Source organism: Mirounga angustirostris, unplaced genomic scaffold (assembly GCF_029215605.1).
Source record: "Mirounga angustirostris isolate CCGP_5_RB_7025 unplaced genomic scaffold, mMirAng1.0.hap1 SCAF_9, whole genome shotgun sequence".
In the NCBI taxonomy this organism is placed as follows: Eukaryota; Metazoa; Chordata; class Mammalia; order Carnivora; family Phocidae; genus Mirounga; species Mirounga angustirostris.
The window spans coordinates 12,154,006-12,168,338 of record NW_026991717.1 but is presented as its reverse complement, the minus strand read 5'-3'; the positions used below and the strand labels follow the sequence as shown (position 1 = coordinate 12,168,338).

General features: G+C 39.5%; 1 protein-coding gene across 5 annotated transcripts in view; it reads right to left on the bottom strand.

The window, feature by feature from the left end:
- Positions 1-14,333, bottom strand: part of CHD2 (chromodomain helicase DNA binding protein 2) — a 118,992-nt gene that overhangs the window by 30,818 nt on the left and 73,841 nt on the right. For all 5 annotated transcript variants that reach the window (XM_064569941.1, XM_064569943.1, XM_045899473.2 and 2 more), the window contains 6 exons: positions 13,712-13,808; positions 13,186-13,278; positions 9,391-9,561; positions 8,258-8,433; positions 3,631-3,672; positions 2,248-2,387 (listed from right to left, as the gene is read on the bottom strand). In XM_064569941.1, the coding sequence (XP_064426011.1) occupies positions 2,248-2,387; positions 3,631-3,672; positions 8,258-8,433; positions 9,391-9,561; positions 13,186-13,278; positions 13,712-13,808 (719 nt within the window). The remainder of the gene's footprint in view (positions 1-2,247; positions 2,388-3,630; positions 3,673-8,257; positions 8,434-9,390; positions 9,562-13,185; positions 13,279-13,711; positions 13,809-14,333) is intronic.

The window sequence follows — 14,333 nt, the reverse complement described above, 5'->3', positions numbered from 1 at the left end:
TGGTACCAGACTGCTGGAAAGTTTGGTAAAATCCAACCAAGTCATGCTTCCCCAGGACCTAGCAGTCCCACTTCCAGAAACCTATCCAGAGGACATGTTGGTAGAGATACAAAAGAGCATATCCATTATACTACGAATTCATTGCAGCTGTCTTTATAACAGCCAAAGACTAAAAACAACCCAAATATTCATTATTCAGGAACAATAAAATCTGAATTAAGATCTACCTAAGTGGTGGAACACTGCAATTACAAAAGGAAAGAAAGAGGATTTCTACACGATAGGGAGTGATCTCCACACGTGAAAATACATAGGTGCAAAACACAACAAATGGTATGCTATCTTCTACAGAAGAGGGGCACACACACCGAAATTCTTTGAAAGAAACAGTGAAAAGATTAAGAAATTAACAGAAATGGTGACCTATGAGAGGAGCAGAAAGCAGGACTTGGTGGTGCGGGGGGGTGTTGCTGGCAGACAAGTAAGGTTCTCCAAATGTACCTTGTTTCAGAGTTTTGACTTCGGGCCATGCAAGTGTTTCAAAGTTAAGTCAAAATGAGAAAAGCAATCCCTAGAAACTGAAAATAAATGAAAATGAAAAAGACTGTACTATCTATTAAGTTGGTGGCCTAACTACACAGAGAAAAGTACTTCTAATAATTTTAAAACATGGTATTTTGACTGCACAGAGCTAGTGGGATGTATTCCAAAGATGAAAAAAAAACTTTATTTTGAGCAGTAAGATAGGCACTGATGTTTAGAAACTCGTCTAATGTAGGAGAGGACAAATACATAATTATGTTAGCACTGTTAGAAACAAAAATTTTCCACTTAAGAAAAGAGTTATCAATAATCTTCCATCTGAGGGGCGCCTGGGGGCTCTATCGGTTAAGTGTCTGCCTTCAGCTCAGGGTCCTGGGATCAAGTCTCACATCAGGCTCCCTGCTCAGCAGGAGTCTGCTTCTCCCTCTCCTGCTCCCCCTTCCCCCTGCTCATGTGCTCGCACTCTCTCTCTCCAATGAAAAATCTTAAAAATAATAATAATAATAATCAGAATCTGAATTAGAAATGCCATCCTGGATCCAGAGTACACTAAACACCAGTTCATGGCAAATACAGGTAAGGGCAACGAGTTACGCAATGGCAGGAGGAAGCAATCAGCCAGATCCAGAACATGCATCAAAAAAAGAGGGATGTGGGAGGCAGGCGACTGTTACAAAGAACTATCTCCAAAATATATTGTTGAGATGGAAACAGCAAGGTGCTTCTAGAAGACGGTGCCTGCTGCATTTTTTGTAATACACACTTTCTCATTTCTAAAAGATAAAAGAAATAGGGATACCAGTTTTTCAATCTGGAACCATGCAAATGTGTGATTTATTCACAACAATTAAAATGAAAAATGAAAACATGGTAAACTTCAAGTTGACTCTTGGCTGTATTCTGAGTGCTATATAAAAGCATGTATTCGGATCACTGTCCAAACCACGTCAATTTCTTTTACAAAAAAGGAAAATACAACAAATGAAAGTTTTGACTATACTTAAGACACTTTTAAATTCTACTACCTTCAATAATATCATTAAAAAGAAAATCAAAAGTACAAATACTTCTTTCCTGGTATTAGTGAACACCACATTAAGCACTTCTTGTGAATGGAATTAGCCAGGAATCACCCAAACCCTCTGAGGCAGAGTTTATTCCCCCCTCTGCAATCAGACCACTTACCCACTGTGAGGGTATAACCTGTCCAGCCCAATTATAACAAATTCTAGTGCCATGAAAATCTCACTGTAACAAAAATGTTTACAATATTCACCCAATGTTTTATTTATTCCAATTAATTCCCTAAATCCTTTAAGTTTGCCTAACACAATCCGTATTTGTATATCCAGGATAACTAGTGATGCTTGTGATCTGATGTCCTCATTTGCAGTCAAAATACAGATGTATCCACTCAATTTGCCCACTCGGGTCTTTACGTCATTCAAACCAATCTAAGGTTTCTGTAGCAACATCAGAAGAAACCATTCTCGTTGCTCATTACTCTCCATTCTCCACCTTCTGCAAATCAACTTCGTTTGTGAGTTCTCTGATGATCTTACAACACTGAGCTCACAGAAAGGCAGGTCAGAATACACACCTCAAGGATTAGGGATGCATGGGATAGAAGTCTGTTCTTCAAAAACAAAGCCCCTTAAGCAGCACAATTCCCAGTCCACATGTGCCGGGTTTGGGAGAACTTACCCTCGCTGGCATTTTCCTTCAGCTGTTCTTCATACTCCTGCATTGCTGACACACAGCTGTTGTGAATCAGTTCCCCCAGGCGTTTCAGATCTGCTACGGACTTATCCACCAGCTCAGCATCGCGTGCTATGCACTCCAGCCTGAGGAAAGTCAAATACGGGGACACATTAATGCCCTGTTCCCACTTTTCTAATGTCCCACGAGATACCACTTGGTCTCATATAAGCTTGCTCCTGCAAAGACATTCTTCTTAACTTTACTGACCATTCCAAGTGTCCAAAAAGAGGCCTCCAACAGTGACTGAGGGCTAACTCATTCATTTTCCATCATCAAGAACTGTGCTTTGGAATAGTCCACAGAGTAATTTCAAAGAACACAGCGGAAAGGAGTCGGCTTTCCTTACTAACTAGATGGGTTGCCTGACGATGGCAGCAAATGTGCCAAGACGGTCTGCACTCCTCTGCTCCTTTCATTCACTACAATATTCCTAGAAGCAAAGTACACTTACTTCTACAATATGTTTCACTGATCTCATATGGAGCATGCAAACACATTAATGTCTAAAAATCAGTCTGCCAGAAGGGGCCAGACGAACTTTTCCACACCCTGGTGCTTTTTATGGTCACTGGCTTACAGGCAAGCATTCCATCCTGGGTGGCCAACAACAACCCTGGAAAGGTGCACCTGACTTCTTTGGCCTCACTGTTACTACTGCTACCCATCACTGCTTCCTCTCCAAATGGAGAGGCAAACACACAGGCTATAATCTTCCTCCACTCCAGAAGTTTATCAGGAAGAAGAGAAAGGCATCTGCTATTTCCTTCAAGTCAGTACTATTATTCACACGACATATTGCTGATTCTGGACAAAGCAAAGTACTGAACTAGTTGACATAGTCTTTTGTTAAAATCCAACTTCTGAGTTCATTTCCTGAATGCTTCTAAGACAGGACAGCCAACCCTTTAGTAGTTACTGCTGGCAAGGTGTTAAAAAGTTACTTGCATTTAATCCTCATGACACCCGACTAAGAAGTAGAAAGTTATAAAATCACAAATTTACTAAATAAGGACTAGGATGCAAATACTAAATAGGTGTATTCTTCCAAATGGAATTATCTGAACATCTCTTCTGGAAATTATTTCTCTGTATTACAGTTTTGCATATACTTGCTTCATGTTCCTCAAGCAAAATCTCTGTATAGATGGTCATCTTTGTCATCCCTCCCCAAAAGGACATGTACAATAACACAATATATAAATATTTGTAAAAGAATGTTTCCAGGACAAAAAAACATTCCCAGCATTAGTATTAAGTGGAAAACAGTACCAAAAAAAAAAAGCCACTACATAATAAAAATGAAAAACAGGTGGATAAGGAGCTTACCGTTCAAGAGGGAGACCAAATTTCTTATATGCCTTGATGAACCTGAGAACATGATCAATAAAACACATTAAAAAACAGACACTTTAGCTCTGTTACTGCAAACATATCCTGTGGTGAAATATGCCACACACACACTGTGTCCAAAGAGACTGAGCCCAAACCACGTGACTGCCACGAAATAAAAGAATGCTGAATGTCTTTGAAACTGGTCCACTTAAAATAATGAGTGCTAAAGATGCAGTCAAATTAAAGATCAATGTTATTCTCAGTGAATGATCAAGAAAATGTTAAGGGACTTTAACAGAGAACAGTGACCTAAATCTAGTATTACCCTTTTTAAAAGGTACAAGTTCATGGAGTTCAACACGTAATAAATGATTCAACCACAACTCCTGTGATAAGACCCCATTATGGGGCGCCTGGGTGGCTCAGATGGTTAAGCGTCTGCCTTCGGCTCAGGTCATGATCCCAGAGTCCTGGGATCGAGTCCCGCATCGGGCTTCCCGCTCCTTGGGAGCCTGCTTCTCCCTCTGTTTCTGTCTGTCTCTCATGAATAAATAAATAAAATCTTTAAAAAAAAAAAAAAAAAAGACCCCAATATGGTTAACTGCTCTATTCAGTTACCGTTACTACCGATTCCCTACCGTAGTATTTATTATTTTCTGGTCAATGACACAACTATAAGATTTTTAAGACTGCCTCAATACTTTTGGGAATAAGGCAAAGTAAAATAAATACGTGATTTAAAACTTCTTAGACAAAACTATTTTGGAAACTCTGCTGACTCCTCCTGACCAACCTTGTCCCCAAACAAAAATCCAATCAATCCTACCACAAGTCTCTACCTTATACTACATGCCAACCATGTCATCCGCTACATCAGTCATCACCGTAATGAGCCACATTACTAAAATCATCTGGTTAGGTAACAGTGTAAGGTGAGATACTATGGGGGGATAAATGGAAACAGAGAACATAGCAATTAAAGAAAAAGGGGATGGGAATGAGGAGGCCCTTAGCTGAGAAACAATACTAAAGGAACAGCACGAACACAAGGATTAGGGAAGTATTACATGGGAAAGTGAACGTGAAGCATATTCCTCAACTCTACATTTCTCCTTCTTAATATATACTGAAATATTTTATGTGTGAAATAGTAAGATATTTGGGAATTAGTTTGAAATAATACTAGAAGGGAGAAGCATTTCTGGAATGGTGGAGTAAGAACCTCTGAAAATCTGATGCTCCATAAAAGCAACAAGAACACTGGCAAAATATTGTCAAGATGGACTTTGTTAGAACTCGAAATTAACCAAAGGCTTGCAACCATCTAAGGAGCATTTACTCAAGCAAACGGCTGGATCTCAGTAGGAACTGAAAGCTCTCTGGCATTTTATTTATTTTTTTTTTTAAGATTTTATTTATTTGACAGAGAGAGAGACAGCGAGAGAGGGAACACAAGCAGGAGGAGTGGGAGAGGGAGAAGCAGGCCTCCCGCCGAGCAGGGAGCCCGATGCGGGGCTCGATCCCAGGACCCCGGGATCACGACCTGAGCCGAAGGCAGACGCTTAACGACTGAGCCACCCAGGCGCCCCTCTCTGGCATTTTAACTTGCTCCTCTCTCCATGCTTCACGACAGCCTTGAAACCAACACCTTTCAACTACAGTGGTTGTCCAAAGCAGCAGCAGAACAGGTCTAGAGCTACCCTAAAGCTCTTTTCCACAGGAACAGTGCTATTTGCCCTGACAACACATTAAGAAGCTCCATTCTCAGGCTTGCTTTACTTGACCTCTCTGTGAAAACTACTGTCCATAGTTCACTGGTGAAACAATTAGAAGCAAAGGTTTAAGACCACAGCTGCTTCAGGCAACATTACCAGGTTGGGGTAAGAACATGATGACCAAAACCTGAAAAGGGAAAACTGATGGGAATGCCCACAGGGAGCTTTGAAAAGCTGACATGTTCCTGAGAATCTATAAAATCTTGCTCACGAGCAAGGCTATGTGAGGAAAAGACCCACCTGAGAGGTGGTTCATCTCTCACCTCCAGGTGGCCCAGGGCTCTGCGCAAGCAAGAACTGAAGGGAAGGCAGAGCTGTAAAACATGCCCCCGACATACACACGGAGCCCTTCAGCGAAGGCTCGCAGACTTACTGGCTCAAGGCACTTAAGGAAACCTCTGTCCAACCATCAGCTAATGGCTAAGCTAGATGAGCAGAGACTGGAAACCACATGACGAAGACTAGGTTCACTAGTCTCAAGTCTTAAGAAAGTTACTTAATGAACAAAAAGCAAACAGCAAACACAACAAACTCTGGCTGTCAAGGGAAATTTGATTTCCACACCTGCCACATTATATTACTTACAATGTCCAGCTTTCATCAAAAAATTATGGAAAACACAAAAACAAAAAAGTAAGGCCCATATGCAGGGAAAAAAAAGCAATCAATGAAAATGGTCCCTGAGGAACTCCAGAAGTTGAACTTAAAAACTGGACTTCCAACACAAAGAAGAAATTAAGACATTCCCAAATAAACAAAAATAAAGAATTTGCTGCTACCAGACTTGCCCTAAAAGAAATACTAAAGAGTCCATCAGGCAGAAATCAAAGTACACCAAACAGTAACTCAAATCCACACAAAGAAGTAAGAGCCTCACTAAGAGTAACTGAGCAAATATAGAGGCAGCATAAATGTATGTTTGTAAGTCTTTTCTTCTGATTTTTTAAAAACAACTGCATAAAGCAGTAATTATAAAACTGTGTTGACAGGCTTATAAAGGGTAAAGATATAACTTCTGTGACGACAGTAACACAGAAGAGGGGAGAGGAATGAAGTTATACTGGAGTAAAATTTTAATATACCACTGGAATTAAGTTGATGATAATCCAAACTAAACAATTCCAAGTTAAGGTACTAATTATAATCTCCAAGGCAACCACTAGAAAAGTAACTTGGAGAATATAGTAAAAGAAACTATATAGGAGAATAATAAGAAACACAAAGAAAAACAAGGGAATTAAAATGGTATATTAAAAAATACAATAACACAAAAGATGGTAGTAATGGGGGAGTAAAGGAACAAAAAAGACACAAGACAAAGGAAAGAGCAAAATGCAGACATAAATTCTATTTTATCAGTAATTACATGAAATGTAAATGTGATTAAAGACTCCAATCAAAAGGAAGAGACTGACAGATTTTTTAAAAATAATAGAACTATATATTTTAAGAAATACAAGCTAGATTCAAAGAAAGGCATACTAAAGTGAAAAAGATAATGTGCATACAATATCCAAAGGAGAGCTGAAGTGGCTATATTAATATCAGATTTTTAAAAATGAACTTTAGGACAAAAATTATTTCTAGAGACAAAAAAGGATATTTTATGAGGATAAAGGGCCAATCCATCAGAAGACCTATAAACTATAAAATGCATGCACCTAAAAACAAGAGCCCTAAAATACATGAAGCAAAAACTGACCAAAGCAGAGGGAGGACTAGATGATATAACAATAACAGGTAGAGACTTCAACACCCCATTTTCAATAATGGCTAGAACCACCAGGCAGAAGATCAATAAGGAAATGGAAGACTCAGATAACCCAGAATCAAACAAACATCTGTAGAACACTGTGTCCACCTACAGCAGAATACACATTCTTTTCAAAATAATACTGAGGGTAGGAGGCGTGAGGACGTTACATAGAAGACTGACTACAAATTCAAAATGGTTAGGATGATGACATGGTAAGTATGGGGGGTATATACCCTATTCTTTCAATGTTTGTATATATTTACACTTTTCCATAATTAAAGAAAGAAGAAAATAATATTTAGGGGACAATAAAGACGTCATGATTTAAAGTACATTGACCTAGAGGACTATCTGATATAATTATAGTATGGACTGGATCACAAAGCTACCGTCATACTATTTTCTTCAGCCTAAAATATAAAATATCATGCAAAGTGGTTGGAAAAATGGCTTGGAAGCAACAATTTTAGTTGGAAGGCAATGTGTGTGAATTAAATACCAACAAATGCGCAGTAAGTACGGACATAGATATCTAAAATCAATTACAGGTGGAAAAAAGGCTGCAGAACAGTATGCGGGGTGTGTAACTACCAATAAACCAAACCACCACCAGACTGGTATCAGTACTAACACTCACAGGAACTGAACTGGGCAGACGGGGAATGAAGGCAAGGTTTATCCACTTTTTATATTCATACTCTTTCTTTTATATACATAGATACACATGTGTCTCTATGTATGTTTTCATGTATGTATTCCTATTCGTCAATAAAAACAAGTAAGGAAGGCTCAGCCCAAGTCTGCCTCCAACGGTCTCTTTTGCCTTGGCTGGACTTTCTCTGTGAAAATGCTCAGAGTAACCAGAGAACGGGAAGAAAACAAGAAGAGCTGAGCAAATGACGAGTGCTCGAGCGAGGAAAACCCTAGAGGGCAGAACCTTCTGGAGACTTGGGGCAGGACTCTGGCCCCTGCCTTCTTTGCAGGTACCAGCCTCTGCCCGCCCTGTCTTCAGTGTCAGGAATGCCATCGACCCACAGCTCACAGCATACCCTCCACACACACCCCAGACAGAGAGCAGAGCCCCACCAACCTGCGTATCTCTGCGTCGGTAAAGCCCTCGACGAGGTCCTTCCGCACGCTGCGGGGGCGCCCTCTGCGCTTTGGCTTCTTGTCATCATCAGAGTCATCTGTCTCACTCTCAGACGCAGAGGATCTCTGCGCCTGCCTCTTAGACTCAGTGTCAGAGTCACTGTCATTTGTCTGAGCCTGAAAAGGCAAAGTCACATTGCAGCAAGTGCCAGGTGCAAGAGGGAAAAGGACTAATTCAGCCCATCTTAATTCTTTCATACTTGGGAACTTTTCATCGTATCAAAGTCCATTTTCCTTTAAGAAAATAAGGAGGCAGGTGTCATGTAAAAGGAAGACCTGCTTGGGACAGTCACCTTTCCGGAGACATACTGCGACATAATGACAAATGAAGTAGAATAAAAGTATTTGAATTGTAGGTTCGTGTTTACTTCCTTAGGTAAGTTACCCCTTTGTGACTTTGCTTTCCGTTTGTAAAATGGGGATAACTACCTATTACTTGGGTCTGCATGACGATTAAGTGAGTCAGTAGGTGTAACAGCACAACTATGCCTGGCACACAATTAGTGTTCAATCAATACTAGCTACTATTAGCTAATACTGATTTGCTATGGTCTTGGACAAATCTACTATGTCCAACAAACTGGGTGAAAAAACTTACTCTACCTGCTTTAATGTTGCAAAAATCAAATTAGATCATGTTTATAACGGTTCTTTATAAGCTGTGAAGTGTATGTTCTTTGTTTACAGTTATATAATCTCTTACAGTAAGTATTTAAACCAGTGCCACAAACAAATACTTAAAGGCAAAAAGAGGTTGGCTCTGAAAGTCAAAGGCACTGTCAATTAGAACCAAATCTTTAGGATTATTGGTTCTGATCTCAACAGCAAACTGCAAATGTCTGCCAAACTCAAATCCCAGCCATCTACCTCACCCAGAGCCAATTTACAAAGATCAAATGTCCCACAGGCGTACGCAGGGGCACGCCACAGTTTCCCATCTCCCTCCACTGGTTTCGCTGTAACCGCCTCCCATCCCCAGGCAACAATGCCAAGCCTCTTCCTTAAATAACTAGCACTTCCGTAGCCTTTACAACAGAAGAAGGTCCCTTCTTATCTTTCATCTCACTCGATCACCTTTTTGGTGGAACTCCGAATTCGAGGCAGCATGTAAATTTCTTCCAGCTCCTTCTGACGCTCTTCCTCCTCAACTTTTTTCCTTTGCTCCTCCGGAATGATCTCATCCCAGTCCTTGTGAGGACGCTCTTCCAGCTCTTCTTCGTCTTCCATTGTCGCAAAGTTGGCAACCTTGGAACATGGACAACTCATTGTCTGACATGTCCCTATTTCCCAAACACCGCCTGCTAAAACATCAACTTACCCAGCATTTTTAATCTAAGACACTATGCGTAATATCAGAACTCCTGTGATATTATACAATCAGATAATCAATTTTCTGCTAATCTCTCCCTTATCCTCCCCCCAAATCATCTTGCCAAACCCTCAAGTTCATCAGAAATATTACTGAGAATTAGGGAAACAGATATAAAGTTATAAACTGTCTTACAAGTTTTACGGAAAGACTTATTAAATCCTACACATTTTCTAATAAATATGATACTAATTGGAAAATTTAGATTTACTTAGATTATCAAATGCTGAATACTTAATACCAATCCATTATGAAGTTACAGTTCCAAATTATAAATTGCTACTAAATAGCACTCATTTGAAACAATGCATAATTCAAAGCCCTAGCAATCACTAGCCAACTACCTACCTTATTCATTTTTATCAGAAGTACAGAAACTAAAGGTATGTAATGATTTCATATACTCCAAAGTACAATGTTAGAAATGAAAATGAGAATTTAAAATGCAAAAAATTCAAACAAACCTAAAAGAACACTCCATTTATGACATACCAAATATTTAGTATCTGGCATCAATTTGTACTGAAAAGATATACATATCCCAGAAGGAAAACCATCTAAGTGTATGCATTTCAAAGACTCAGCTGTGGTTATTACACAGACACATCTGCCAGCTCTGGCCGGCCTATGAGCAGTGGTGGGGCAGGCCCCAGGCACGGGCTCCACATCCTTTTTATTCCTTCCCACCCAGTCTTTAAGGCTACAATCAAGCACAAAACAGCTTTTGGAGGCTCCATTCCTCAAAGTCATTTGGAATGGACAGTGAAGTCAGAAGTTTATGACTTTGGCCACAATTCTAACTTCCACCACAGATACCGTGATCTTCACGATCAGATTTTTTTAAATTCCAAGACAAAGACAAGTGTTAATTTCTTAGACTGAAAACTTAACATTTTTTGTTTTATAAAATGAATCATTTGACCAATCTCTTAAATTAAGTACTATCGGTAATTACTTTAGATCTGACTTTTAAAACAGCCAGACGAAAATTACATAAATGATGTAATGAGGGTGCAGAATGGTTAAGGGCCACATTAATCAGGCCAGACCACCTGTCTAGGATATAATCACAACTCCACATATGTGTAACCTTAAGAAATCTACTTAGCCTGTCTGTGCCTCAGTTTCCTTATATATAAGTGAAGAAAATAATATCTGATTCATCCTACGGTGGTAACAGGGCTTGACACAAACAGTAAGAGATACAAGTATCAGTTATGATTACTTAGGAAAATTATAATCTTAAATTATCTCAAAAAAAAGCTTTGCGTGTTTCCAACATGTTAAATTAGGGTTTAAAAAAAGAGAGAGAAAGGAAAAAAAAGAAAGTGTTAGTGGAAAAAAACAAAGTCAATTCAGTTGAAGTACTCCAGAAATAAAAGAGCCCCTAGGGAGGCAGACTCCTACTGTTAATTACATCACCTGACCAGGTGCTAAAATGTAACAGCCAAAAGAGCTTTAGCAAGGCAAAAGTCACCAGCTGACCACTTTTGATTAACCTGTTAATATGCAGAAATTTTTATACCTAAGTCATCACATAATATTCTGACTAAAACATTATCATGAGGATTACTGCTCTTTAAAAGGGAGCAATGGGTGGCTCAGTAGGCTAAGTGTCTACCTTCAGCTCAGGTCAGGATCCCAGGGTCCTGGGACGGAGCCCAGAATCCGGCTCCCTGCTCAGCAGGGAGCCTGCTCCTCCCTCTGTCCCTCCCCAACTCGTTCTTTCTCTCTCTCTCTAATATACATAAATAAAATCCTTTAAAAAAATAAAAAATAAAAGGGAGCAATAGTCCTAGAAGCGGAGTCCAGTTGAAACAGTAATAATTTACCCTTAACCTCAAAACACACTGACTCTGATCCTAGAGCTTTCTGGTCTATTCAGTTCCTTCTGTGTTCTTCCTCTGAGACAACTTCAAGATCAATAAGGAAATGGAAGACTCAGATAACCCAGAATCAAACAAACATCTGTAGAACACTGTGTCCACCTACAGCAGAATACACATTCTTTTCAAAATAATACTGAGGGTAGGAGGCGTGAGGACGTTACATAGAAGACCGACTACAAATTCAAAATGGTTAGGATGATGACATGGTAAGTATGGGGGGTATATACCCTATTCTTTCAATGTTTGTATTTACATTTTTCCATAATAAATTAAAGAAAGAAGAAAATAATTTTTAGGGGACAATAAAGACGTCATGATTTAAAGTACATTGACCTAGAGGACTATCTGATATAATTATAGTATGGACTGGATCATAAAGCTACCTTCATACTATTTTCTTCAGCCTAAAATATAAAATATCATGCAAACACCTCACCATGTCTCCCTCAATCCTACAGAATCTACTGAACTTAACCATCACTGGAACCTTCAGGTATCTCCTGCTTCTCTAACCGGTATGGAACGAACCCATGCCAATTCTTTCAACCATATTCTCACATGAGATTGGGAAACCTTTGCCACTTTGACTCTCCTTAGTCTCCCAAGCCCATCTTCCACTTTGGGACCACCAAATGATCAGTCCCTCTGACCTCAAGTACTTGCTGGAGAAAATCAGAGGACCCTGCTGACCAGCTCCAATGTGAAGTCTTACCTTCCAAATACAGCTCACTCCTTACCAAGTTCCTCCTTCCTGGCACCACCTGTGGCTGTCCCAAATCATTTCTACTTATTTACTGGGAATTACGGTCACGAAGGAAGGAATCCCACCTCTTCTCTCCCCTCCTATTCCCTGAAGTGCACTCTCCTTTTTCTTTCGAAGGCCAACTGCGCCACCTGCGTTTTTTATTACATCCCTTCCAGTCTCTTCTAAGGCAATGTACTATCAAATTTTCCTTCTTTCCTTAGAACCTTCGATCTCTCCCTTTTCTCAAGCTCTTTCCTCAACCTGGAGACATTATAACGTCTTTCAAAACCCTCGCCTTGACGCTTCCATCCTCATAAATCACCTTCGCTGTTCTCTTTATGAGCTTTTAAATTAACTCCACACTCAGTGCTGCCACCTCCTCTTCATCTGGTGCCCAGCTTCTGCACTTAGTCCTGATCTCATTTAATTTTCTATCAGATACTTAAAAAAAAAAAAAAACCATCACCAAGTCATCAAGAGCTTTCTGTCACCTTATGTTTTTTATACATTTGACCTCTCTTTGTCACCTGATTCTATCAATGTCTCTCCCATAACACATTCCACACTTCCCAGAGCTCCACACTATCTGGGTCTCCACCTATCCCACGGATGCATATTCTTCCCTCTTCGCTGACTTTTCCTCTGTCCACTGACTCTGGGCAGGACAGACCACGTCAGCCATTACCTCCATGCGGAAGACTGAATGTACACTCACAACGCGCCTGGAACTCCGGAGGACAAAGAAAGGAGTCAAGTTAGGTAAAGGAAAAAGTAGAGCGCCTTGCACACAGAAGTACTCACAGACATTAGTTATTATTAGTTAATAAATCAATGCTAAGGACTCCCTCCCACAATAATTTCCATACCTTAAACTGTGACAGAAGCTCATCTGTTGCACTTGTTGACACTTCGTTCTCTCTGGTTTCAGCCAAGCGCAAAATTTCATCTATGTCCATTTCCTAAGGGACACCAACAACACAATATGGTAAACAGGCAAGTGATCAGTATGGACTGAAAACACTTGGTGCAAATAAACCAAATCTCCTTCCTGGGATCCCATCTACCTTTACAGTATTCCGATTTATATCCTGTACCTCTAATGTCTCAAACTATTATTTATACAAATGACAAGGTGAACTTCAGAGATTACATGAAATACAATTGGAATTAAAAAGACTAAGGACAGAATCCTCAAATGTTTTTCTCTTTCCTATTCTATTTAATAAGACCTTTGAGCTCTATAATAATAAAAGAAAAAACAAAAACAAACTATATCTTTCAAATAATTACTATTCTTTATAAAAGCCTCTAACAGATTCAAAATCTGCTTCCAGAAAAATTAAGACTCTCACAAATACTTGTCAAGAAAGTTTTTTCCTCATTGTTAATTACCTGAGGCTCTGACTCCTCCCCTTCCAGTTCTTTGAAGAGATCCTCTGCTCCAAATTTCAAAATAGCTGTCAGCTCTTCTTTATTAAAAGGATTTGAGCTGTAGAAGTAAAATGTAGTTGTAATCTCTCAGGAATGTCAAATAACCACCATGAAGTTCTACTATAAAATAGCTACCCTTCATAAAAGGGTGAAATTACTGGTGAAAATATAAATTCTGCCAAGAAAAATGATCTCTCAAAGATTTCATTTTTTTTTTTTTTATCCCCAGGATGAGTCTGTGATGGTAAACCTAACCCAGCAGAAGACTAGAAAATCAATTATTTTCCTGATGGCTCATCTATTACATGACTAAGCAAGAAACTTAATTAGCAACATGAAAGAAGAGAGTTCTTTGCTCTTTGTCTTTTGACTCAGGAAGTTATCATTCACCAAGAATTTTCAACCTTCTCATCTCTGGTCTAAAATAAAAGAACTAAGCTTTTTCCCTTTAGGTGACTCTTGAATGGAAGATTATCTGAACATATTCTGTTTAGGGAAGGGCTCATTTGATTTCCACCTGTGACGCAAGCTGCAGGACTGCCACAGAAGACAATGAACAACTGAGTCAAAATGTAAACTCAGA